The following is a 26,059-nucleotide window of genomic DNA, read 5'->3' on the forward strand; positions in this document are numbered from 1 at the left end:
CCAAGTTTGGTGACCTGTAATACCTAAAAGAAACAAAAGGAAGTGTCCTTTTTTACTTAAAAGAAATATTTACCTGAATTCAGATTTTTAAACCATATTTTAGCAGTATTAGCATATTTCATAACTCCCATAACTCCTACTTTTATGATTTATGGCAAACTCGTAGTAACTTTTTCCAGAGAGGTGAATCTAGTAGTTATCAAGCATTAACCTGGGAGGGCTGACACCACTAAAACCTTATACACACAGTAGTTTAGTGTTCATATACAAGATGGCCACCTAATTGTACTTTCTTGCTTTTTATCCTCCACAAAATGGTGAACCGAAAGGCAACATACGGAAGTATTTCCACACTGCAAGTGAGTGAAGGGAAACACATGATTTGAAAATATTGTCAAGTGAAAATTTGCTTCCATCCTACTAAGGTGGCTAAATACATCTCCCTATGTAGGATTGTTCTGCAGGTGTGAAAAAAATCCTTCCTGGGTTTATGAAAAGTGAGAATAATAAGAATCGTTCGCTATCTCTGGCCTCAGGAGCATCAAAAAGTGTGGTCCAGTCTACAGCCTCAGGCTGCTCAAGCCACAGATTCCCAGTGGCTTCACTTGTCAGACAACTGACAGGTGTAGGTCAAGAAAATACTGATCAAGTTGTTCAAAGAAACTGTTATTGTCAGTAACTGGGTATTCATACTCACAGAAAGGTCTTAAAATGACTCAGATTATGCTCTCGGTCTTGAGGCCACTCCTTAGAGTGAAAAGGAGCCTTGCTGTTGAAGCCTGCCTGTGTAGGGACGATCTATGAAACAGCATCTTGGAGCATTTACACCTGGGCTTGAGGGACAGGAGCAACTCACTGTGTGCTGATAACACCTCCGTCGGATTTCAGAGATGCTCTGAAAAATAGGAGCAAAGGGACACACTGGAGTAAAAGACTGCCTTACGAAGGAAGAGGGCAAAGGAGAGTAGATCTGTTGCTGACTGACAATACCAGTGACAGGAAAATAAACTCTAGGGTTTGACTCTAAGCCTATGAATTCCCTGGGGAAGTTATAAATGCAGATTCCTAGGCCCTCTTCTAGCAGTCTGATTCACTCAGTCTGGGGTGGGGCCAGCACTCCTCACTTTTAGCAGCTGTCCCTGCTGATTAAAAAAAAAAATAACAGGGGACTTCCCTGGTGGCAAAGTGGTTAAGACTCCGTGCTCCCAAGGCAGGGGGCCTGGGTTCAATCCCTGCTCAGGGAACTAGACCCCACATGCATGCCGCAACTAAGAGTTCGCATGTCGCAACTAAGGAGCCCGCCTGCGCAACTAAGACCCGACGCAACCAGCTAAATAAATAAGTAAATATTTTTAAAAAACAGCATTATTGAGATATAATTCACATACCATAAAATTCACCCCTTTAAAATATACAGTTTTTAGGGTTTTTAGTATATTAACTATAAGTATTTTTAGCATATTAACTATTTTGTGCAACTAACACCACTAATTTTAGAACATTTTCATCACTCTCCTCCCCTGGAAAATCCGTACCTATTATCAGTCACTCCCCACTCCCCGTCACACAGACCCTGGCAACACTATCAATACTTCCATCTCTATGGATTTATCTATTCTGCACATTTCATGTAGATTGAATCATACTATATTTCTTTTGTATCTGGGCTTTTTTCCACTTAGTATTTTTTTACGCTTCATCATGTTGTAGCATGTAATAGTCCGTCATTTTTTTAAATGGCTGAATAATATTCCATTTGTATGGCTAGACCACATTTTGTTTATCCAGTCATCTGTTGAGTATAAGAAAATGGTATATGTGTTCACTCATTCAACAAATATTTCTTTTCTTTTTTAAAAATATTTATTTATTTATTTATTTATTTTTGCCTGCATTGGGTCTTCGTTGCTGTGCGCAGGCTTTCTCTAGTTGCAGCAAGCGGGGGCTACTCTTCGTTGCAGTGCGTGGGCTTTTCACTGCAGTGGCTTCTCTTGTTGTGGAGCACAGGCTCTAGGTGTGCGGGCTTCAGTAGTTGTGGCATGCGGGCTCAGTAGTTGTGGCTTGCGGGATCTAGAGCACAGACTCAGTAGTTGTGGCGCACAGGCTTAGTTGCTCCGTGGCATGTGGGATCTTCCCGGACGAGGGCTTGAACCCGTGTCCCCTGCATTGGCAGGCGGATTCTTAACCACTGCGCCACCAGGGAAGCCCCAACAAGCATTTCTTGAACATGCTTATTTAAAGGGGGAATCTTCTGGGCTCAAAGCAGAACTCCTAGAAATAGGAAGACTTTGGTTGTTACCAGAAAAGCCATTACCTTGGCTCTGCCACAGGCTTTACCTGGCGTGTGCACTGAGGACCTGGGGTCTGGTCGTGGTGTGCAGGCACGTGCAGGCACTGTTTAATTAAGCATTTGGTCCAAGAGTGCAGGCTGGGATTTTGCCAAATATGGCCCCCGGGTGTGGTCCTGAGGCATCACATAGCCTTTGGCTTCCGTTGTTACTCACCTGCTTCAGGATCCCCCATCTTCTTCCAAATGTGAAAATATTGCTTTTTTTGTGAAAATAGTACCCCCAAAAAAGCTGTTATGTAAATAACTAGAGTGGCCTGTTTTAATTTTAAAAATTATTTTTGTTTGTTTGAAGATAATGAAAATGAAGCATCAAGAGGCTCAGGAAAGAGCTTCACTAAGCAGTTAGACGCAGCAAGAGTTGTGTTATGTGATTGTGCACTGTTTTTTGTTTTTTTTTTCCTTCTCAACATATTTTCTGAAAACAAACACCTTCTGGGTATGCTTGCTAATAAGAAGAATGCTCAGGGAATTCCCTGGTGGCCTAGTGGTTAGGATTCTGGGCTTTCACTGCTGTGGCCCAGGTTCAATCCCTGGTCAGGAAACTAAGATCCTGCAAGCTGTGCAGCCAAAAAAAAAAAAAAAAAAAAAAATGCTCAGTTGAGAAAATAACTATTTTTGTTCTACCGTAATTGTTATAGTTTCTTCTCAGTTTTGTTGCCTGCTGTTTACAAGCTGATAAAACTAAGTTATTAGAATCATTAAAGCTGAAAAGCTTGTCTTTTTTTTGTTTTTTTAAAAATTTATTTATTTACTTTTAAAAATAGATAAAAATTTATTTTATTTTATTTATTATTTTTGACTGCGTTGGGTCTTCGTTGCTGCACGCAGGCTTTCTCTAGTTGCGGTGAGCAGGGGCTACTCTTCGTTGCAGTGCATGGGCTTCTTATTGCAGTGGCTTCTCGTTGTGGAGCACGGGCTCTAGGTGCGCAGGCTTCAGTAGTTGTGGCACGTGGGCTCAGTAGTTGTGGCTTGCGGGCTCTAGAGTGCAGGCTCAGTAGTTGCGGCGCATGGGCTTAGTTGCTCTGTAGCACATGGGATCTTCCCTGACCAGGGCTCAAACCCGTGTCCCCTGCATTGGCAGGTGGATTCTTAACCACTGTACCACCAGGGAAGCCCTTGTAGTTTTATTTGCAACACAAATAAAAACCACTCAAAGTTTAATTTTATTAGTATGTAATCATTTATGATCTAAACTGTATTTCTCATTCAGTATTTCAAGTCTGACCATTTTATGAATCAAGTTATGTATCATATACATTTACCTGCATTTCAGAACTAACATACTAGCCTTAGAACACTGAAGGACACTGGAAAATTATAGTTATGTATTCCTCACTCCACCTCCTCCCCTACCCAAATTTCATTGAATATACGTACACTGTATTTTCAGTTGAGATATAATTCACATAAAATTCACCATGTAAAAGTACACAATTGGGCTTCCCGGGTTGCACAGTGGTTAAGAATCCACCTGCCAATGCAGGGGACACGGGTTCAAGCCCTGGTCCAGGAAGATCCCACATGCCGCAGAGCAACTAAGCCCGTGCGCCACAACTACTGAAGCCTGAGCACCTAGAGCCAGTGCTCCAGAACAAGAGAAGCCACCGCAATGAGAAGCCCGTGCACCGCAACGAAGAGTAGCCCCAACTCGCCACAACTAGACAAAGCCCGCACGCAGCAATGAAAACCCAACACAGCCCCCCCACCAAAAAGTGCACAATTTAGGGACTTGTAATGTGTTCACTGTGTTGTGCAGCTATCATCACTATCTAATTCCAGAACATTTCTATCATCCCCCAAAGAAACCTTTACCTGTTAGTAATCTTCCCAATTCCCCTTCCCTCTATGGATTTACCTATTCCGGACATTTCATATAAATACAATCATACAATGCTCCTTTTGTATCTGGCTTTTTTCACATGGTGTGTTTTCAAGGTTCAGCCATGCTGTAGCATGTAATGGTCCTTTATTCCTTTTTAAGATTGAGTTGAATAACATTATACTATATGGCTAGACCACATTTTGTTTGTTTATCCATTCATCCGTTGATCGACATTTCCAGATTTCATTTTTTATTTAAATCACTGTTTTTGTTTTAAGATTTGGGGAAAATCAGTTCTTCCTCCTCCCACCCCCACCATGTCCTGTGGCTTAAACATGTCCAGGGTTTTTTTTATAGCAGTCCCTAAACCAGTACTATCCAAACTTCTTGTAAGTGACCTTGATCACAAAATTTCTGTAGACCATGTATCACCTCCCTGTTCCCAACATAAAAACCCCACCAGAGCTAATAGGAAGAAGGTTATTACTGTTGGTGATATCAACAATCAATGGCATCCTATATAATTTTAAAATATCATAAATGGATAATTAATTAATGCCCAGAACAAAATATGAACAATGCTTTATTATAAGTAGAAGCACTCTAAGAGGCCAAGCCTCAGACCATGAGTAGCTGTCTTACCGGGCCCCTGGTATTTAAGACTATGCTGGCTTCACCAGGTGGTGTTTCCTGCCTGCCTTTGCTGGTTCCTCAAATGGCAGTGGAGGGAGGAGAGCAGGCAGGCGTGGGCCAGATTCTAAAGGAGTTACCATCTCCCCGCTGGGACTCGTCGCTTCTCTCCACACAGGGCTGCTCCCCTCCCTCCTTCAGGCACCCTCAGGCTCTCCTGTAAGAACTGCTCTCGGGAAAAGATCTGATATGTCAACTGCCTCCTTCCTCCTTGTGGAAAAACACTTTATATCTGTTTTAAAATCTTGACCCTTTGGGGGGGAAATACTTGTTTTTAAATTAATGATTTCACATTTAGTACCCCAAGCCCCTTTAAAAAAATAGTGTTTTCAGAAATCAGGCTGGAATTTCAAGCCTTAGTGGGTAAACTTGAAGGAGTCACAAAATAATATAGCATTTTGATCTAGTAGTGTCGGTCTGGAGCAATTAAATTTTCTGTGGGCTTTTGAGACTGACCAGAAGCATCTCACTATAATCTCTCTCTTTCTCTCTCTTGAAAAAGTAAAGGTAATTCAGAGAAGTAATTAGGAGTAACATGTTGAGATGTTAGAAGGGAGTTCCTAACATTAAAAGCTGAAAAGACTCTCCCACCACTTCTTAACTTCACCTGATCCTTCCAATCAACTTGACATTGATGCCCAAAGAGAACCTTTGAGTCAAGAACAGATTTTACAGTATTCACTTTAGCAGGAAGAAAAACAAAACTTGGTTATGGACTAGACTGATAAACATAATCGGCTGTAGATACCGGCATTTAAAAAATATCTTCTTCAATTTGTAAGACAGCTTAAAAAACTTACGGGAATGTTCGAATATGCAAAAAACATATGAACTTTCATGGACCACACTTTGGGAAACAGCTCCATCTTGTATTCCCAGACTTATAAAATGATAGAGAAGTTTATCTTGGTAATTTAAGTCACAGAGTTCTCCCACCTAGCAAATTAGGCTAGGCTTGTCACCTAATTAATGACCTTTAAACATCAGAGACAAAAGGGAAGTGTCCAGGTTTTGTGGGAGCAGCATTTTCCACTCTTCTGTGAATTTAGAAATGTTGGTGAGCTGATTGCTGAGTGTGCCTGGGGTTCTATGCCCCCTCAGTTCCAGCCCCTTAAGCCCACTTGAACTTGCTTTTCAGACTGTGGTATCAGCTGTTTCTCTAGAGACTGTGGTTTTCGGACTGGAAGTTATTACTGCTTGTTGGGAATCAAGTTCACTTAAGTACCGTGTTGTTTAAGTGCTTCTCGGGATCTTTAACCTCAAAGTTCATACATGGTTCTCTGTGCATTAGACACAGTGGGCTTTGTGCTTTTTGAAAAAGCTATGGCTTCCTAGGGAGTATAAGGAAACCGTTCCCTGGAGGAGAGAGGGGGTTATGGGGCTGGTCGTGACCCCAGCACAGTCCCGGTGCTCTCCCCGGCGGCACACACCACGTCTTCCTCATCCTTGAGTGCCCAGAGCATCCTGCACAGGGCCTGGCAGCTATTCACAGAGCCAGTGAAAGAGGATGCCAGCTCGAAGGAAGAGGGTGAGTGGGGAGAGTTGCTGCTCACGTGGAGCAAGGCTGCATCGCTGTGGGCTTGGTCTGTGTGGAGGCGGAGTGCGGCCGTGTGGAGGGCAGCGGGGCGTGGCTATTACCCTTGAGTCCCCTGGGGCCTCTGCCAGATGCAGGACAGAAGAGCAGTGTCTGTCAGCCCAGCCGCACAGAGAGGCTCCAGAAGCTTTGCTGAGCACTATGAGAGGGGCAATGAGTTCCTTCCTTTCCCTGAAAGGCCTTTCAGGGCTCTTTTCCCTAACGGAGGGGAGAGACCTGGGGCCTGGCTTCTTTAAAGAACTGGGCTTGCTTTCAACACTGACATACCCCCAAATGCAGGGTGCCGCTCACTGGAAACGGGGGCAGCTGGGTTCCGTGGGCAGGCCCAAGCTCCGTCCTCCGCCCACAGTTTCTCTAGAGGTTTTTTCAGCTCACCGTTTCCTAACCTCCCTCTTCTTTAATTTGTGGCCCGTGTTCACTCTTCTCTTTTTCTTTCTCCCTGTAGCCTCCCTTTCCTTGTTCCCAAGAGTTATATGCATGTCTTAAAGCCTAGCCCTTTGATTTTGAGGGGATGCCTAGGCCAAGAAACAATAATTAAAATACCTGCACATCCTAGTAGTTAGAAAACTACTAGGCAGGTAAAACTTCCTGAGAGAGGGGATAGGAATCTTGGAAACTTGAGGAGGAGGTGGGAGAGGGATTCCTGGGAGGTTCGGTGGAAAAGACGTGAATCTCTGTACAGGGCTCCAAAGACAGTGTGGGTTTACACCCAACATGGGGGCAGCAGAAGAGTAGAGTAGCCCTGGGTAGGTATTTCCACTTTAGCAGGTGGTTTATTTCTTGTTTCAAATAAAGTAATAGCTCTTCTCTTCTTTAGGGGCTGTTAGCTCATCACAGGTTCTTACAGAGCCTTGAAAAAGTGTCAAGTTGTGCTGGTATTTATGTTTTACTTTCTAAGGTTATACGTTTTCTTAAAAATTGTGGTTACATTATCTAAAAGACACACACACACGAGAAGTGCTGGCATGGGGTCTGAATCTGGGTGGACCTCAGGATTCTGTGCCTTTGACCCAACCCCTTCCCGGATCAGGGATTCTGTATGGTGCACCTCTGTCACCCCCTACTCCTGGGTGGAATCCACTAGAGACAGATAGTTTGGGGTGTGGGCCCTAGATTCGCTGCCGTGGCTCACTGAGCGTGCATCCCTGTTCCCCCAGGCGACTTGGAGCTCCTCTTGGTGCTGACATGATGACAGTGTGCAGGCCAGCCAAGGGCAGCCACAGCCAGACTGAAAACCTGGGCCACAAACTGGCTGACAAGTAAGAACTTTTCTCCCCGAGGAATGCAGAAGTTGGCCCGGATTCTCAGTCTCCTTCCTTTTTCTACTGCCTTTCCCTCCTCACTAACCCTGCCTCCCTGAACTAAGGGGGCATTCTTTTCCAGGTCTTAGCGGTGAGCCTCCTGTAAATCATCTCCATGCACTGCGTTCAGTCAGCAGCCCAAGACCAGCGTGGTCAAGGGAAGGTCTTCCTGCTGCCCAGTGTCCGCTTCAGGGCCTATGCCCATGTATGCCTTCCAGTCCAGGGCTTATTTTTCTAACTACTAGGATGTGTGGGTATTCTAATTATCGTTGAGCCCTAAAGCTTTGCAGCTGCATCTGTCCACACAGCCTGCTTTATATTAGCAGGGTTGTTTTCTCCCCAGGTGGAGCCCTCTCCTCTGATACCCTCTCTCACATTCTGCAATGGAATGAGCAATTGCTGGGCTGTTCGCAGATCACTGAGCTGTTCACGACTGTGCATCCCAGTCTAGAGCCCCTTCTGGGGCCACAGAATCCTGGAAACAGGAACTCGAGAAATTCTGGGGTGCAGCAACCATGTGGAGAAGGCACTCTGCCCCTGCTTTCATCATCCTTGCCGCTCTTGCTTGAGCTTTATAATTCCAGCGTGGTTTTCTAGCAAGCTAGCCTTTTTCCTCTTCAGCTTTTAGATGGGGCCTCAGTGATTGTGAAGCCGCTCCAGATGTCTGGGATCTTAGACAATAACTACAATCATTATAATAACGCTAGTTACCGTTTATTGCCATCAAGACTTATAATGTGTGCTGTGCTCTGGGCACATTACATATATTAACACAACCATTCATTCATTGTATTTATTGACTACCTACTATGTACTGGGCACAGCAAACAAGATAAATTTGGCCTCTGCACCAATAAAATCCAGTGTTCTCATTTTAAAGTGAAAAAAAATGAAGCCAAGGTCCACACCCAGGTCCCTCTAACTCTAAAGCCATATAGTTATCTACTGCCAATATTTTTTAACAGTACATAGGATATTTATGATTATATATCATCAATTCTCACTAAGTGTGAACTAACCTGAATTGTGTTTTTATGTGTCCTGTCTCGTCATCTTGCCTCTAGCACAATGAGAGCGAGGACTTAAGTTTCTGTCTTTTGAACTCTCAGTAAAATAACAAACTGATTCTGACCAAAATTTGAATTCATGCTAATGTCCTCAGTGGTGACAGGACCATTAAAAAAGGGTTTCTTTTTTGTAAGCGCTCTGTTATGAATGCTAATTGATTACTTAAAAAAGGAATTCTGCTTTGATAGCCATATTTAACATATGAAAATTTGTCTGCAATTTCACAAGTTTCTGGTTTATGCTGAGCAACCAAGAACAACAACATAATTTACGTGTTAATGTCCCAATCCAGGGAGAAGTCTTTACATAAACAACTGTTAGTCTCTGGAATAGAAAGCTAGCTAGTAACAGTATGCATGAAATTGCTAATTATTCATCCCTCATGTGAACCTTAACGGGAGTTTCCATATAGTCAGATCTATATATTCAGAAAACATGCACCATGAAGTCGGTCCATGCATGTTTGCTAATCTTGGCACATTTAAGGTCCCTGTGCTCCTTCATGACCTTTGCTGGTGGAAGAATGCTTTGCATTTCAAAACACAGATACTCCCATTCTCATTAGAATAGCTTAAAATGTTCTGTTTTTCTTTCAGAATAATTTTTAACATCTTCGTGGCACTAACTCATCTCCTAAAGTCACGTATGGAGGCCTATATCCCCACACATATGTGCTAGGCCAGAACTTTCTGCAATGATGGAAATGTTCTTCTGCATCCAGTACAGTGACCGTTAGCCACACATGGCTACTGAGTACTTGACATATGGCTGCTGCAACTGAGGAAGTGAAGCTTGAATTTAATTTGATTTTAGTTCAAATAGCCACACGTGGCTAGTGGCTACTATATCGGACAGTGCAGTTCCAGGCCATGCGAGAAATCTGAATCTGCTTGTTTACTCACTTATTCACGCAACAAATATTTATTGACCACCTTCTCTGCCGGATGTTGTTCTGGGTGCTAGGGATGTAGCAGTAGCCAAAACAGGCCACCATTCAAAACAAAACAAAACAATCCCTGTCCTCACAGAGAGACCAGTCTAGTAGGGCTCACATTCTAGAGGAGGTTCCATTCAAATGCAGCCAATCATTGTGGCTTTACCCACTCAGATCAGGACAATTTATCAAGCCCAGTATTAGGAAAAACCTCATGACTTGTGGCATTGTTTTAAGTAGTCATTCCAAAGGATCATCTGTTGGTATAATCTTCTATCTCATGAAAGTTCTCCTATTTTCATGAGGGGAAAAAGCAAATATGGGACTTCCCTAGTGGTCCAGTGGTTAAGGCTCCGCACTTCCAATGCAGGGGGCCCAGGTTCCATCCCTGGTCCGGGAACTAGATCCCTCATGCCGCAACTAAGAGCCCACATGCTGCAGTGAAGATCACGCACGTGGCAACTAAGACCCGGTGCAGCCAAATAAATAAATAAATACATAACTAAATAAATAAAATACTAAAAAAAAGCTAATAATAATGACAACTACCATTTATTGTAGACTCACACCATACTAGATGCTTTATATGAGCTAGCTTATTAAATGTTTATAGCCACCCTGTTAGATATGTTTATTATTCCCATTTCACAGATGAGGAAACTGAGGTTTAGAGAAGTTAAGCAACTTACCCAAGGTCAGACAGCTGGTCAGTGGTTGAATTAGGATTTAAACCCAAGTCTATTGGACTCCACAATCCAATAGCTCCTTTCATTTCACCGTGCTGTCTCCCCAAGAAAAACATAAAGTGATTTTTTTAATGGTGGTTTCAATGTGTGTGGCTTGCAACTAGTATGTAACATTTATATCTAAGTTCTAGCAAATCTGAATGACTAGTTAAGAACAATAACCAAGAATTCCTGCACTCAGTGTTTGTCTTTCTTGTTCAGGGTCAAGGTGGAAGGTCCAAAGGCTGGGGAAGACCCTCAAAGGCAGCCGTTTAGGTCCTCCGTTCCTTTCCTAGAGACTGATCAGGATTCACCCTTCCGAAGAAGCCCACTGGAGAGCCTCTATAACCTGATGCTAGAGCCAAGAGTGGACTGTTTCCAGCAGAACATGTTCAGCTCAAATATGATCATCAGCGACCCAGCTTCAGATCTCGGCACTAAAGGAGCCAGCAGGGCCAGCAAGAGGCAGCTAAGCAGTGTTCAGAACCCCTGCCCTCCCGCCCGAGGCGGGGCCTGGCACAAGTCCCTCAGCATAAAGGACAAGATATCAGAATGGGAAGGGAAAAAGGAGTTGCCCACTCCTGCCCCTGGCAGGAAAGCAGATGGGCAAGAGGATTACCTGACGTCGTGTGTGACGGAGAGGAGAAGCCGCGATGGTTCGAGGACTCGGGTCGCAGAGGCTCAGAACGGAACAAGGCTGGACGCAGAGAGTAGAGAGGATGAGAGGAATAAAGGGGTAGTGAAAGTCGGGGCACAGGATGCAGAGCAGAGGCAAGACCTGAGCCAGCCAGCCCGGGAGCTGGCTCCTAGCTTGGGAAGAGGCCGGGAGCCCAGGCTTGGCAAACAGCGCTTTCAGAATGATAGCCTCTCTGTGCTGAAGCAGGTGGAGAAACTTGAGCAGGCTCTGAAGGATGGGTCTGCAGGGTTGGATCCCCAGTTACCTGGCACCTGTTATTCCCCACACTGCTTGCCGGACAAGGCCGAGGAGGGGCCCACCCTTCCTGAGAACCGTGGGGGCGGGAGTAGCTCAGAATTCAGGGCCCACCGCTTGGACCTGGAAGGCAGAGAGCCCGCCCCTGAGGCCGCAGAGGAAAGGAAGGGCTTGGGCGGGAGGCCCTGCGACCAGAGGCTGGAGAGTGTGTACAGGGGCTTGGAGGACTCCCCCGCAAGACCCTTCATCAGCCCCCCGCCCAAACCCCGGAGAACTTTCAAACATGATGGCGAAGGGGACAGGGATGGGAACCCAGGCATGAGCTTCCGGAAAGATAAAAGGAACCTGCCTCCTCTGCCCTCTCTACCTCCCCCGCCCCTGCCCTCCTCCCCACCGCCTTCCTCTGTGAACAGGAGACTGTGGAGCGGGAGACCGAAAGCCAGTGCTGACCACAGGTAGGTGACTGGTGGCTGTCGGCTGGAGCCCTTTAGGCCACACTGCAACTGTCTGTTCTCAGCCTGATTATTTACTGTATTAAACCGTTGGATCTTGTAGTTAGTTGAGACTGTTCATAGCTTAAGATGGTTCACTGATTAAACCTGAAAACGTGGTAACAGATACAGGTGTTTTGTGTTAGTTCCTTGTCTTCCAAAAAGAGTATTGGCCTTGAAAAATCACCCTTTGGATGTGATGAGTGCTTGTAATTCAGACAGTAACCAAGAGTTAAATGAACACTTGTATTGACGCTGGCCATCTACTAATTGGTGCTAATGGACGCTCATTCTTCTACTACCATCCCCACCTGGTGCGTGGTGCGCGGAGTCCTTCCCGGTTCTTCCTTTCATGTTTTTTCTTGGTTTGGGCTCTGGAAACACACTGCCTGGCCTACCCTGGCCCTATCATGGTCTATCTAAGTGACTTTGAACAAGTTACTTAACCTCTCGAGGCCTCAGTTTTCTCATTTATGCGTACAGATGCACACACGGTAAATATTTTATAATATTAAAATAATACCTTAGATAATAAAACATGTGAATGCTTGAAGGTAAAATCTGTGCTTTGGAAACAATTTCTTTTCTGTTTTGAAACCTAATTTCTTGTCTATTTCTGTAATGTGCTAATTGGTTTGATACCTGCTAATCTGGAAACCAGCTACTGAGAAAAACTCCTCAGAACAGTTGTCTGTACCTACTGTCACCACTTCTTCCCCTCCTGTGTTTATCTTGACTCGCTGCAGTTGGGCTTTTGCCACTTATCCTGGAACTGCTCTAGGCCGAGTCACCTACGACCTCCATCTTGCTAAATCCAGTTGCCAGTTCTCTTTCTTTTTTTTAATAAATTTATTTATTTATTTATTTATTTATTTATTTTTGGCTGTGTTGGGTCTTCGTTTCTGTGCGAGGGCTTTCTCTAGTTGCGGCGAGCGGGGGCCACTCTTCATCGCGGTACGCGGGCCTCTCACTGTCGCGGCCTCTCTTGTTGCGGAGCACAGGCTCCAGACGCGCAGGCTCAGTAGTTGTGGCTCACGGGCCCAGTTGCTCCGTGGCATGTGGGATCTTCCCAGACCAGGGCTCAAACCCGTGTCCCCTGCATTGGCAGGCAGATCCTCAACCACTGCGCTATCAGGGAAGCCCTCTGTTCTTTTCTTGATTGACCTGTCTTAGCATTTGAGAACCAACTTGACTCACACCACCTTGAAATACTATGTTCACTAGGCTTCTAGGCCACCAGCTTTCCTGATAGTCCTACTTCACTGGCTGCTCCTTCTCAGCTCCATTTTCCTTTCCCTCTACATGTTGGAATAACAGCCCCCCAACCCATCTACACGCCATCCCGGGATTACGTAACCTTTCCTCCATTTACGCTCACGCCCTTAAATGATCTCACCCAGTCCCATGGTTTTAAGTGTCAGTTACATGCTTATGATTCCCAGATGTATATCTCCAGCCCTGACTCTCCCCCAGCCTCAGGTTTGTATAGTCCTGTCATGCTTGGGTCTCCATTTGGTTATCTAATAGCTTGGACTTAACATGTCTAAATCTAAATTCTCAATCCAGGCCACTACTAACGGTCTCCTCCCAAAATAGATGCTATCTTATTAAATGGTATCACCCTTTGTTTTGCTTATGCCAAAAACCTAGGAGTCATTTGTGATTTCTCTCTTTTTCACATATCCCCAATCTAATTCATCAGCAAGTCCTTCGGTTCTAGTTTTAAACATTTTCTTAAAGCTGACCACATCTCCTCCACTGCCACCACCTTAGTCATTTTGTATCCACCCCCAGTGTTCTTCTCCTTAGCAGCCAGAGGAGTCTTCTAGAAATATAGATTTGATCATGTCAGTCCCCTACTCAACATGGTCTGTCAGGTAGGATTCTTTGGGTGCCAGAAACGTAATGTCTTATGTTCTCTTACAGGGGAAAAAAAGTTTGGGTATTCTAGAATTTCTGGAAACACACACACATATATATTATATCCTTTAAAAAATGAAATCATGCTCTATATCAACTGTTTTTGTTTTTTTTTTTTTAAACAAACACTTGATATAGGCACCTAGATTTTTCCTCCTCAGGATTTTTTTTTTCTTTTTTTTAAAAATTTATTTATTTATTTTTGGCTATGTTGGGTCTTCGTTTCTGTGCGAGGGCTTTCTCTAGTTGTGGCAAGCGGGGGCCACTCTTCATCGCGGTGCGCGGGCCTCTCACTATCGTGGCCTCTCTTGTTGCGGAGCACAGGCTCCAGACGCGCAGGCTCAGTAGTTGTGGCTCACGGGCCCAGTTGCTCCGCGGCATGTGGGATCTTCCCAGACCAGGGCTCGAACCCGTGTCCCCTGCATTAGCAGGCAGATTCTCAACCACTGCACCACCAGGGAAGCCCTCGACTGTTTTTTACTTAGGATCTCATTGAGATATTTCAGTGGTTCCACTTTCCTTTCTTTTTTTCACCTTCCTTTTTTAACTGCCATCTTTACAGCACGTGGCTAAACCATATTTTATTTAGCCATTCCCCTAGTGATTTACACCTAGGTTGTTTCCAGTTTACAAATAACGCTGTGACGAACACAGTGTGGCATCAGAGAAGACTCTAGAGCCAGAGAACTTACTAACTCTGCACCTTACTAGCTGTGTGACATCGGACAAGCTCCTAAATTTGTCTGAGCCTCATTTTACTGATTTGTAAAATGGAGATGTATAATTATCTCCATGTGACCACTTCACAGCTTTGTTGTGAAGATTGGATGAGTAAATATTTGTAAACATAAGTTAAAACAGAGCCTGGGGCTTCCCTGGTGGCGCAGTGGTTGAGAATCTGCCTGCTAATGCAGGGGACACGGGTTCGAGCCCTGGTCTGGGAAGATCCCACATGCCGCGGAGCAACTAGGCCCGTGAGCCACAACTACTGAGCCTGCGCGTCTGGAGCCTGTGCTCCGCAACAAGAGAGGCCGCGATAGTGAGAGGCCCGCGCACCGCGATGAAGAGTGGCCCCCGCTCGCCACAACTAGAGAAAGCCCTCGCACAGAAACGAAGACCCAACATAGCCAAAAATAAATAAGAGCCTACTTAATAAATAATAATAAATAAATTTAATAAATAATAAATAAATTTAAAAAACAAAAACAAAAAACAGAGCCTGGCATATAGTAAATGATCAATAAATGTTAGCTGTTATTTTTTTCTCACTCTATTCTGTTTAATCAGGATACCTATTTCTTTTCTAGGACCAAACTGTTTTAATTATTTTAACCTCATAATCTGTTTTACTTATTTATTTAATTAATTAATTAATTTTTGGCTGCATTGGGTCTTCATTGCTGCATGCAGGCTTTCTCTAGTTGCGGCGAGCAGGGGCTACTCTTCGTTGCAGTGCACGGGCTTCTCATTGCAGTCGCTTCTCATTGCAGAGCACGGGCTCTAGGTGCACGGGCTTCAGTAGCTGTGGTGCGTGGGCTCTAGAGCGCAGGTTCAGTAGTTGTGGCACACGGGCTTAGTTGCTCTGCGGCATGTGGGATCTTCCCGGACCAGGGATCGAACCCGTGTCCCCTGCATTGGCAGGTGGCTTCTTAACCACTGCGCCACCAGGGAAGTCCCTGTTTGGGTATAGAATTCTTAATTAACAATATTTTTCTTTCAGCCTTTTGAATATGTGATCCTAATACCTTCTGGCCTCCATAGTTTCTATTAGAAATCAAATAATCTTATTGAAGATCCCTTGTATGTGAGGAGTTAGGGCCTTCAGTAGTTGTGGCACGTGGACTCAGTAATTGTGGCTTGTGGGCTCTAGAGCGCAGGCTCAGTAGTTGTGGCTCACGGGCTTAGTTGCCCCGCGGCATGTGGGGTCTTCCCAGACCAGGGCTCGAACCCGTGTCCCTGCATTGGCAGGCAAATTCTTAACCACTGTGCCACCAGGGAAGTCCCCTCATAATCTGTTTTAATATGTAGTAGAGCTTACAGACATTTCTTATTGTTGCTAATAATTAGTGGATTCTTTTGGACATGCTACATATACTATCATGTAATACACACACAAATGATCATTTGGTCTCCTTTTTAATAATTATAAACCTCTTATTTATTTCCTAATTATTCTCCTTATTCAAAAAATGTCTTGAATATTCTGATGTCTTTTCCTAAATGGTCTATATTATCACTATCAAATTTCACACACACACGAAATATGTCAGCTTTTAATTGGGATTCTATACATTTGCTAAGTTTATTCCTAAGTATTTTATTCTTTTGTTGCCATTGTTAATGTAATCTTTTTTCTCATTATATGGTCTTTGTATTTAAGAAAACTATTTATTTTTGTATATTATTCATTTAAAAGACTCCTTAAAGAAATTTCTTATTGTTTCTAATTGTTTGTCAATTGTTTCTCTTGGACTTTCTGCATATATAATCATATTGTCTACAAAGAATTATCATTTTATGTTTTTCATTTTGATTTACATCTCCAAATTCTTTCTCTTACTAAAGTGCACTGACTAATATTTTCATAACTGTGTGAAATAATAGTGCTGATAGCACTGGGCAGCTTTATCTCACCCCTAACTTTAGTGGTAATGCTTCTGGTGTTACTCTCAAGCATTCTTGTTGGAGTTATGTTTTCATGCTATCTAGGTAGTGTTCATTGGTAATCCTTTTTTTACTAAGAGTTTAAAAAATTAGGATTGGGTTTTGTCAAATTACTTTTCAGAAACTTTATATGATTGTGTGGTTCTTCTCCTTTGACCTATTAATAGTGAATTTATATCCTATTTGGGGGATGAACTCCCGCTTTGTTCTGGTTCATTATTCTTTTAATGCACAACTGAATTCTATTTGCTAATATTCTACTTAAGATTTATTCTATTTTATTTATTTATTTAATTTATTTTTGGCTGTATCGGGTCTTAGTTGCGGCACATGGGATCTTTTGTTGCGGCGTGCAGGCTTCTTTCTAGTTGTGGCGTGCAGGTTTTCTCTCTCTAGTTGTGGCGTGCGGGCTCCAGGGTGCGTGGGCTCTAGTTTGCGGCATGTGGGCTGTAGTTGAGGTGCACGAGCTCAGTAGTTGTGGCGTGCAGGCCTGGTTGCCCTGCGGCACGTGGGCTCCCAGTTCCCTCACCAGGGATCAAACCTGCATCCCCTGCATTGGGAGGTGATTCTTTACCACTGGACCACCAGGGAAGCCCCCTATTTAAGATTTTTGTACCAGTATTCTATAAATGGGACTGATCTATACTTGGATTTTATTATACTAACTTTACCAGGCTTTGGTATCAGCGTTATGTGATATCTATAGAAGAATTTACAGGCTTCCTTCTTTATGCGCTGAGAAGGTTTGAATCCACCTCCAATTCTAAATTCTTTCCCAAACCAGTGCCAACCTCAGGGCCCTAAGTGCTCTCGTGACTTTTCTGCTCCTGTCCCCAGTGCTTACCCAGAGTAGCCCTTCCATGCCCTTTCTGGGCTATTCCTCCAAAGAGGCCCACTCTCCCAGGGGCAGCTTCGTTCTGGGAAATTGGGATCTTTCAGCTGTGTCATCACTGGGCAGACAGATCAACCTGGTGAACAGTTATTCCCATTATCTTTTCTCTCTTAGCTACCATCTGCTCTTTTCAGTCTTCCAGCATTTTCTTTAAAACCAGCTAAAGTTACTTAGTTTCAGTCCAAAGATGTAATTTTTCTTGGCCAGTTTGAATATGGTTGCATCAACTGTGTTTTAAGAATTTTGGCTTTGGATTTTTCGTTTTGTTTAAAATTGTACAACGGAGGTGATTAGGGCAAGATGTTCACTTTCTACTCTTAAAAAACAAAGTATGCCCTTTATTGTGGTCCTATCGCTTAAGAAAAAAAAGAAAAGAAAAGACCCAACTCTGAATTTGGCAGGCTTCCTGTCCTCTCTGAGGCAGGAAAGCCCAGCCAAGGTTGAAGAAAGAAATGATTAAGGATTTTGAGGTTATGAGGGTTTAGAATTACACGGCCAGGCTGCGCGCTCCCAAGAACGTATTCAGCTTATTTTCATAGGCTGATTAGTCCACCTCAGCAAGAGCCAAACCAATGGATTCAGAGTCTCAGTTTGAGAAAATGTCTTTTTCTTTTTCTTCTCTTTCTCTCTTTCTATTTTTCCCTGCCCTTTTTTCTTTTTTCCTCTTTTCTCTTCTCTTCCTTCTTCCTTCTGTCTCTTCTCTCTTCTTTCTTCATTTCTTTAAAGCCCCAGGAAATTAACTGCAAGGACTTATGCCTTCAATCCTAAAATGGAAAATGAGAAACCCTCAAATGTCAGGAAATTCCACAGATAAGGTTCCTACAGCAGCATTAACTTGGTTATGTATATTTTATGGCATACGTTTAACAACTTTGGCAGGAATGCCTTCAGGCTGACATTTAACAAGAAAAGTTATTATTTTTTAAGTGTAAGCAGCATCCTGAATTCACATGGGTCTGTATATCCAAAATGTTTTCATTCGAATTCAGATTTTTTGTTTTAGTTTAATTAGATCACATGACAGAGCTTTTAGATCTTTATGAAACCAAATAACTATGTTGACCAAAACTTCAACTTTTCAACTGATTATTTTGGCATCACATAGATTCAGCCTTTCCTTGGGGCTTTAGTGTAAGACTTTCAGAACTTTCTGAGAACATGAAACCTCAGTCATTATATGGCTGCCAAATCATACGGCACTGTTATTGATTCCATAATTTCCATCTACTCTAGGACTGATAGGGATCCCCACAGAAGTCTGGCTGGGCAGCAGCCCTCAGCTATCATGGGTTTAGTCGTTAAAGTTAATGTACCAGCCACGCTGTGGTCTGTCTCTGTCACTATGAGTCTGTCTCAGTCACCATGTCATCCATGAGGCAACTCTAACTACCATGTCTAACAACTGAATGTTTAACATCTTCAAAGGGGCAAATTGTTTGATTAATTTGAGATTTAGAGCAAAAGTAACTTTGAAAGCGGCTGAGAAGCTTGACTCTGTAAATTCATTTATTTCGATAGTAGTTGCATTGGAAGACAGAGATGAGAGTAGAGAGGGTGGTTGTCATTCTACATTAGAACAGTGATTGTCATGTCTTATTTCTCATGAGAAGGTGGAAATGGTTGGATTTTAGGTACAATGGTGGCTAAGGATAGTTCTTCTTCTGACATTTCTATTTTTGCATCCAGGATAGAGATAAGTGGAAGCCCAACATGCGTAGCCATAGCTCTCGACAGAGGAGATACCCGGTAGCAGAGTGAGAGCTAAGAGCTGACGTAAACATTCTCTCATTTAGCCCCCTACTCTGATCACCTGGTGGTGAGACAGGCTGGGACCTGGGGCTCTTTGCTGCAGTGCTGCAATGCTTGCACCCGGACAAACATCTCCTTGAGCAGCAAAATACAAAGAAACTATAAGGGACTAAAAATAACTGCGTGCATGTGCAGTTGGGGCAAATTCTGGACAAAAGATACAAAGAGACCAAAAAACCCAACAGCCACTTTTGAAGAGCCGGGCGCAAAACAAGCGGTCGGGAGAAAAAGTAGGGTACTGCGCATGTCCCCTGCATACAACACCACCTAAGGGGTGGGAAACCCACCTAAGCCGTCCCTCTGGCCCGACCGCTGGACACACCCCTACCGTCACCCCATATAAGGAACCAGCTCGCAGCCCCTTGAGCGAATGAGCAAGCAAGGGAACCTGTTGTTTGTTCTCGCTCCGCACTGCTGCAGCAGGGGCCCCAATAAAGTCTTGCCTGAATTTCTTGTCTGGCCTCTGATCAATTTCTGTTGATTAAGGAGGCCAAGAACCCTGGTCAGTAACAGTGGTATGAATGCCCTTCCCAAGGAGAAGAGCTGCCCCTGATCACCGGGGATGGAGGAAAGAAGAGAGTCTGTGGCAGCTGGAGGGGGATGAGGGAATCAGAGCAAGGCATCCCTGGTTTCTAGCGCATCTGAATGGTGTTTTAGGTGGGTGCTGGATCTCAGGCTATCCAAGCAAATTTAAATACAGCTGAAAATAATTCTGGGGGAAATGTGTTCAAACAATCGACTAAAAATTAGCTCTCAGAATACAGATAAAATATTTCTTTACCCCAAAATAGGGATAAATTATAAGCGGTAAAGGTGGCCATTAAAACCAGCTTTTAAAATATTCACTCACTCACTCAACCAACAAATATTTACTATACCTATGTAGTATTATGCTATAGCAATGAATAAGACAGACTCAGACCCTGCCCTCATGAAACTTACGTACTAGTAATAGTCAGAACTATACAACTGGTTATGTAACTAAGCACTCTCGGGGCCGTGAGGAAGCCCGTGGTGCTGTGGGAATGTTCAGCAGGGGTAGCTAGCCTGTCATGGAAACCGGGCCAGCTCAGAGAGGAAGTGACACTCATGCAAGGCCTGAGGTTCCCAGGCAAGGGGGTGGGCTGGGAAATGGGGAGGTGTGCAGTTTGAGTGGACAAACAAGCAGAGGCCCTGGGGCAAGAAAGAATTTAGCACGCTGGAGGACTGAAAGGCAGGGGGTGGGCCAGAGGGGTAGGAAGAGTGTGAGCTGGGGCCCAGAAGCCCTCTGGAGTCAAGAGCCTTGGAGCCCAGGCGAGGGTTTTGGCCTGTTACCGAAGGGGAATGGGAAGCATCTGGAAGTTTCTAAGAAGGGGAGAGACACAATCCGATTTGCGTTTCTAAGAGGTTGCCCCACCCCGCAACAGCGGGGAGAGTGGAAGGGGCACCAGTGGACTGCGTGGGTAGTCGGGGCGGGTGGGAGGGAGATCAAGGAGGTTTGGGGGTTACCGTGTGGTATAACTGCAGTGGGGATTGAGAGAAGTGGGTGGATCCCAGGGATACTTTGCAGGTAGAACTCCTTAACTGGTTAGATGTGGGCAGTGATGGAGAGGGAAGGCTGCACAGGACTTCCAGGGTTAAGGCGTAAACACTTGGACGGATGGTGATGGCCTTTGCCGAGATGGCAGCATTGGAGAGGGAGCTGGTCCTCGTCAGGGAGTGGGGAATGGTGGTATGAGTTCAACTTGGGATCTGTTCATTTTGAGCTTCCCGTGCGTCATCTAAACGGAGATGTGGGATGAGCTCTTACGTTAGTACTTCGTTTACAGAAATATGGAAAAGTCACAAATAACATTCAAAATGCTACTTGAAATTATGCTATTTTGCCGGGGGACACCACACAGCTTGCCGGGTCTTAGTTCCCCAGCCAGGGATCAAACCTGTGCCCCCTACAGTGGAAGCGCTGAGTCCCAGTCACTGGACCTCGAGGAAATACATTCCCAGGGACTTCTTACCCGTGCATCACCAGCTGTGAGCTCAATTCCACCCTTTAAGAAGGTGCTTATTAAAAATGCAGCTGGATGTGGAACAAACGTGGAAATGTTTAAACGAGAGAGAAGCCAATTTGGATGTGGTTATCATTAACCTTTCAAAATTTCCTTTCAAAGTTAATATGTAAATAACCCTTTCAAAATTTCCTTTCAAAGTTAATATGTAAATAACAGTATTAAAACCTTTATTTCAATTAAAAAATATTTTCATAGAAAAGACTTAGCTAAATGATTGGATGATTAGTTTAATCATATGTCTCCTCTTTGGGACCCTAATCACCTACTTGAGCCTCAGAACCAAAGGACTGCAGTCCTTGGAGACATTTATGCAGATTATAGAAATAGTGCTGAGGAGGAACCAACCACCTAATAAAGCTTGCAAACATGTCACCAACACAGGACAATGAGAAATCGAACTTTGTGGTTGGAATTTTGTTTTCCCACTGCCTCTAGAAGCTGGGCATGAAAGGATTTCCGGTTTCTTCTTTTTTTTTTTTTTTAATTTATTTATTATTTATTTTTGGCTGCGTTGGGTCTTCGTTGCTGCTCACGGACTTTCTCTAGTTGAGGCGAGTGAGGACTACTCTTCGTTGAGGTGCGTGGGCTTCTCATTGCGGTGGCTTCTCTTGTTGCAGAGCACAGGCTTTAGGCACACAGGCCCAGTAGTTGTGGCACACGGGCCCAGTAGTTGTGGCACACGGGCTTAGTTGCTCCACAGCATGTGGGATCTTCCCAGACCAGGGCTCGAACCCATGTCCCCTGCATTGGCAGGCGGATTCTTAACCACTGCGCCACCAGGGAAGTCCCCTCTGGTTTCTTCTTGATCTTGGAAGGACAGTAGCTTCATGTTGATTTAAAGTTGGTCTTTCAGGCTTCCTGTATAAGAATTAGCCAGCTAAAAACCAACATTTTAATACAGAAATGGAACTACTATTTAAGAAATCCTGTGATGAATTCTTTTGCAAACTAAATAAGAGTTTTGCACTGTGAATAACTGTCCTCTAATCAGCTTTTTTTTTTTTAATGGAAGTTTGTAACATTTTAAAAGTGGGCTTTTCTAATACTGTTTAGACTGGTGGTACCTTTTATGTGTTGGGAATCAAATGCAAAATATAGCTGATATCTTGTATTAGCATCTTGTTCTTAGAAATATGGAAGGATCATAAAAAAACATTCAGACTATAGCTTGAAATCCCAGGGTATCTGACAGCAGCCATTTGGATTACAGGCTAATCCCATCCTAACAAACCCCAACAGATGATCCAGGTTCTTGACTGTGCCACATATGCTCTAAATAAGTGAGCCATCCGCTGGGACTTGGAGAGCCTTTAGCATACAAGCATCTTTATTGTTAGGGCATTTATTATTAAAACATTTGAACTATTCAGATATTATTTCATAAATATTTTTTTTTTAATTTTACACATTTGATTTTCTGTCACATTGACAATACATTTTTCAAGATGAAATAAAGCATATTTTCCTTTATAATTGCTTGACTTGTAACTCTTTTTTTTTTTTTTAATAGGTACTTTATTTATTTATTTATTTATTTATTTATTTATTTATTTATTTATAGCTGTGTTGGGTCCTCGTTTCGTGCGAGGGCTTCCTCTAGTTGCGGCAAGCGGGGGCCACTCTTCATCGCGGTGCGCGGGCCTCTCACTATCGCGGCCCCTCCCGTTGCGGGGCACAGGCTCCAGATGCGCAGGCTCAGCAGTTGTGGCTCACGGGCCCAGTTGCTCCGCGGCATGTGGGATCTTCCCGGACCAGGGCTCGAACCCGTGTCCCCTGCATTAGCAGGCAGATTCTCAACCACTGCGCCACCAGGGAAGCCCCATAAATATTTTATAATAATTAAATTATTTTAAAATTTGACCTATACAAATATTGCTTCACTGGTACCTCAAATGAGATTTTTAAAAATAAATAATGATAGGGCTTACCTGGCTGTGCAGTGGTTAAGGATCTGCCTTCCAGTGCAGGGGACACGGGTTCGAGCCCCGGCCCGGGAAGATCCCACATGCTGCGGAGCAACTAAGCCCGTGCGCCACAACTACTGAGCCTGCTCTCTAGAGCCCGCGAGCCACAACTACTAAAGCCCACGTGCCTAGAGCCTGTGCTCCGCAACAAGAGAAGCCACTGCAATGAGAAGCCCGCGCACCGCAATGAAGAGTAGCGCCACTCGCCCCAACTAGAGAAAGCCCACGTGCAGCAACGAAATCCCAACGCAGCCATAAATAAATAAATAAAATTTAAAAAATAAATAACGATAGGGCTTCCCTCTTGGCGCAGTGGTTAAGAACCCGCCTGCCAATGCAGGGGACACGGTTTCAATCCCTGGTCCAGGAAGATCCCACATGCCGCGGAGCAACTAAGCCCATGCACCACAATTACTGAGCCTGCACTCTAGAGCTCGTGCTCCGCAACAAGAGAAGCCACTGCAATGAGAAAGAAGCCCGTGCACCGCAGGGAAGAGTAGCGCCCGCTTGCCACAACTAGAGAAAGCCCACGTGCAGCAATGAAGACCCAATGCAGCCAAAAATAAATAATAAATTTATAATAAATAAATAAATAAATAATGATAGAGCTCTCTCCATGGCAAAGCAAGGCACAGCTGCAGCCCCTTTCTGCAATCAAAGAAAAGGCCCAGCTTAGCCAAGGTCATGCTGGAATCCCAGGCAGTCAAGGCTTTAGCTGCAGGCAGTGGCCCCCACCCTCTCCCTCTGCTGCTGGGAGTGGAGCTTCCTGCTATTGTGGCAGAAACTGCTCAGCTCCCAGTGCAGTGACTCCCCACCTGTCCGCTCTTTTCCCTGTGGGGGTTCCTAGCATCTCTTCATCGTACAGTTCAGTTACGTGATGGGAAATAGAGGGCTTGCCTGGGCAGTGCTCAGTAATGTGTAATATGGTTTTATAGAGAAAATTAGTTTGGGACTTCCCTGGCGGTCCAGTGGCTAGGACTCCGTGCTCTCACTACCAAGGGCCCCTGGTTCAGTCCCTGATTGGGGAACTAAGATCCCACAAGCCGCGCAGCCGGAAAAAAAAAAACAAAAACATAGTTCAAGTTCCTAACAATAACCTTTGGACACCCGACCTGTTATAGTCTGGGGACTGGGACTGCAGCTTTCCTCCTGCCTTGCCTTACTTGCGTGCTCTGCAGCATGCCTGTCTTTTTTTTTTTTTTTTAATTTATGTATTTTTGGCTGCGTTGGGTCTTCCTTGCTGAGCACAGGCTTTCTCTAGTTGCAGCGCATAGGCTTCTCATTGCGGTGGCTTCTCGTTGCAGAGCACGGGCTCTAGGCACATGGGCTTCAGTAGTTGTAGCACGCAGGCTCAGTAGTTGTGGCTCGTGGGCTCTAGAGCGCAGGCTCAGTAGTTGTGGCACACGGGCTTTGTTGCTCCACGGCATGTGGGATCTTCCCCGCCCAAGGCTTGAACCTGTGTCCCCTGCATTGGCAGGCGGATTCTTAACCACTGCGCCACCAGGGAAGTCCAGTGCCTGTCTTTTTAAGAGCACCAATCTCCAACCAGATTTCCTGGGTTCTCCCAAAGTGACTTTGAGCAGTTTACCTTATGTCTCTATACCTGTTTTCTCATGCATAACATGTGTATAATAATAGTAGCCTTTCACAAGGTTGTTGTAAAGTTTGAATGTGCTGATCCAAGACAAGCACTTGGTCAGTACACAGTAAGTACTGAATGAATGATTCTGTGGTCTCTGAACAGTTTGTATTTTCCCTACCATGTAGCGTACATGCTGAGGACTAGCTAACGTAACTTGGTTTGCTCAGCAGGGGAAACCCAGGAGTTCTGGCCCACTCCAGGCCAGTTACCTCACTCTGCTCTGGGCCACACCTCCAGCCCCAATCAGCTGCCTGGCTGATGCCAGCCTGGGCTAATGGAAACTGGACTAGGAAATGTTCAGAGTGGGGTCACAGCACAACCCATTCCCATCTTAGAGAAAACGGCTCAGACCTGCTTTCCCCCAGGTCCCATCTGCTAGAGCTCTGAAGCTCAGTCCTTCCTCTCCCCGCTGGACACCTCAAGGGGAGAAAGAAGGGGCTCATGGATTAGTATCCCTTTTTTTGGGCACAAACTTCTTTTCATAAGTCAGAACCCTGGGGCACTGGTGACGGTTTCAGCCTTGTGACCTGACTTAAGGCCATAGAGCTCCAGCCTAGAAGCCCATCTTTGTGCTCCTGTCCTACGTGCCGCATTCAAGTTCATAAAGGAATGAGGGGTTCAAGTTCATAAAGGAATGAGGGTGGGGTGGAGATAAGGGGTGATGAATTCAGTTGTGTAGATATTAAAGTATAGAACCTAATGAATTCCCCGGTTGTCCAGTGGTTAGGACTCGGCACTTTCACTGCTGTGGGCTCAGGTTCAATCCCGGGTCGGGGAACTAAGATCCCGCAAGCCGTGCAGTGCAGCCAAAAAAAAAAAAAGGAAAAAAGTATAGAGCCTAAAGAGGTGAAGCCTTGGGAAACACTGTAGCCCAGAAAGAGGAAGAGGAAGAGAGCTGCCAGCGCAAGCCCAGGAGGGGTGGTCTGACAGGGCAAGTAGAGTTAGGGCAGCCCTGCACCCGCCTCCTCAAACCGTCAGGAGGGCCTGTTTGCAGGTGTTTCCAATCCTTTGCCAAACAATACTTTTGTAAAATATAATAAAAAAAGGAATTACCAGAGGAATGTAATGAAAAAAGACGTCAGTATACAAACCTCAGTTTTTTTGTTTTCTTTTTTAAGTTCATTCTGTCAAATTGTTTGAAAAGTTTCTAAACGCTTTCTCTCAATTTCTGTACTTATCTTGTCAAGGACCGGAAACAGTTGGCACCCCAGCTC

General features: G+C 44.5%; 1 protein-coding gene across 8 annotated transcripts in view; it reads left to right on the forward strand.

Moving 5' to 3' along the window:
• DENND2A (DENN domain containing 2A) overlaps positions 1–26,059 on the forward strand; it is a 103,718-nt gene that overhangs the window by 18,080 nt on the left and 59,579 nt on the right. For 5 of the 8 annotated variants that reach the window (XM_057549816.1, XM_057549814.1, XM_057549813.1 and 2 more), the window contains exons 2-3: positions 7,614–7,715; positions 10,707–11,870. In XM_057549816.1, the coding sequence (XP_057405799.1) occupies positions 7,642–7,715; positions 10,707–11,870 (1,238 nt within the window). In that variant the 5' untranslated portion in view covers positions 7,614–7,641. Of the gene's footprint in view, positions 1–7,313; positions 7,332–7,613; positions 7,716–10,706; positions 11,871–26,059 lie in introns of those variants that run through there. The other 3 variants (XM_057549817.1, XM_007177040.2, XM_007177038.2) reach the window with 2 other exon arrangements.

This window comes from Balaenoptera acutorostrata, chromosome 7 (genome assembly GCF_949987535.1).
Source record: "Balaenoptera acutorostrata chromosome 7, mBalAcu1.1, whole genome shotgun sequence".
NCBI classification, from domain to species: domain Eukaryota; kingdom Metazoa; phylum Chordata; class Mammalia; order Artiodactyla; family Balaenopteridae; genus Balaenoptera; species Balaenoptera acutorostrata.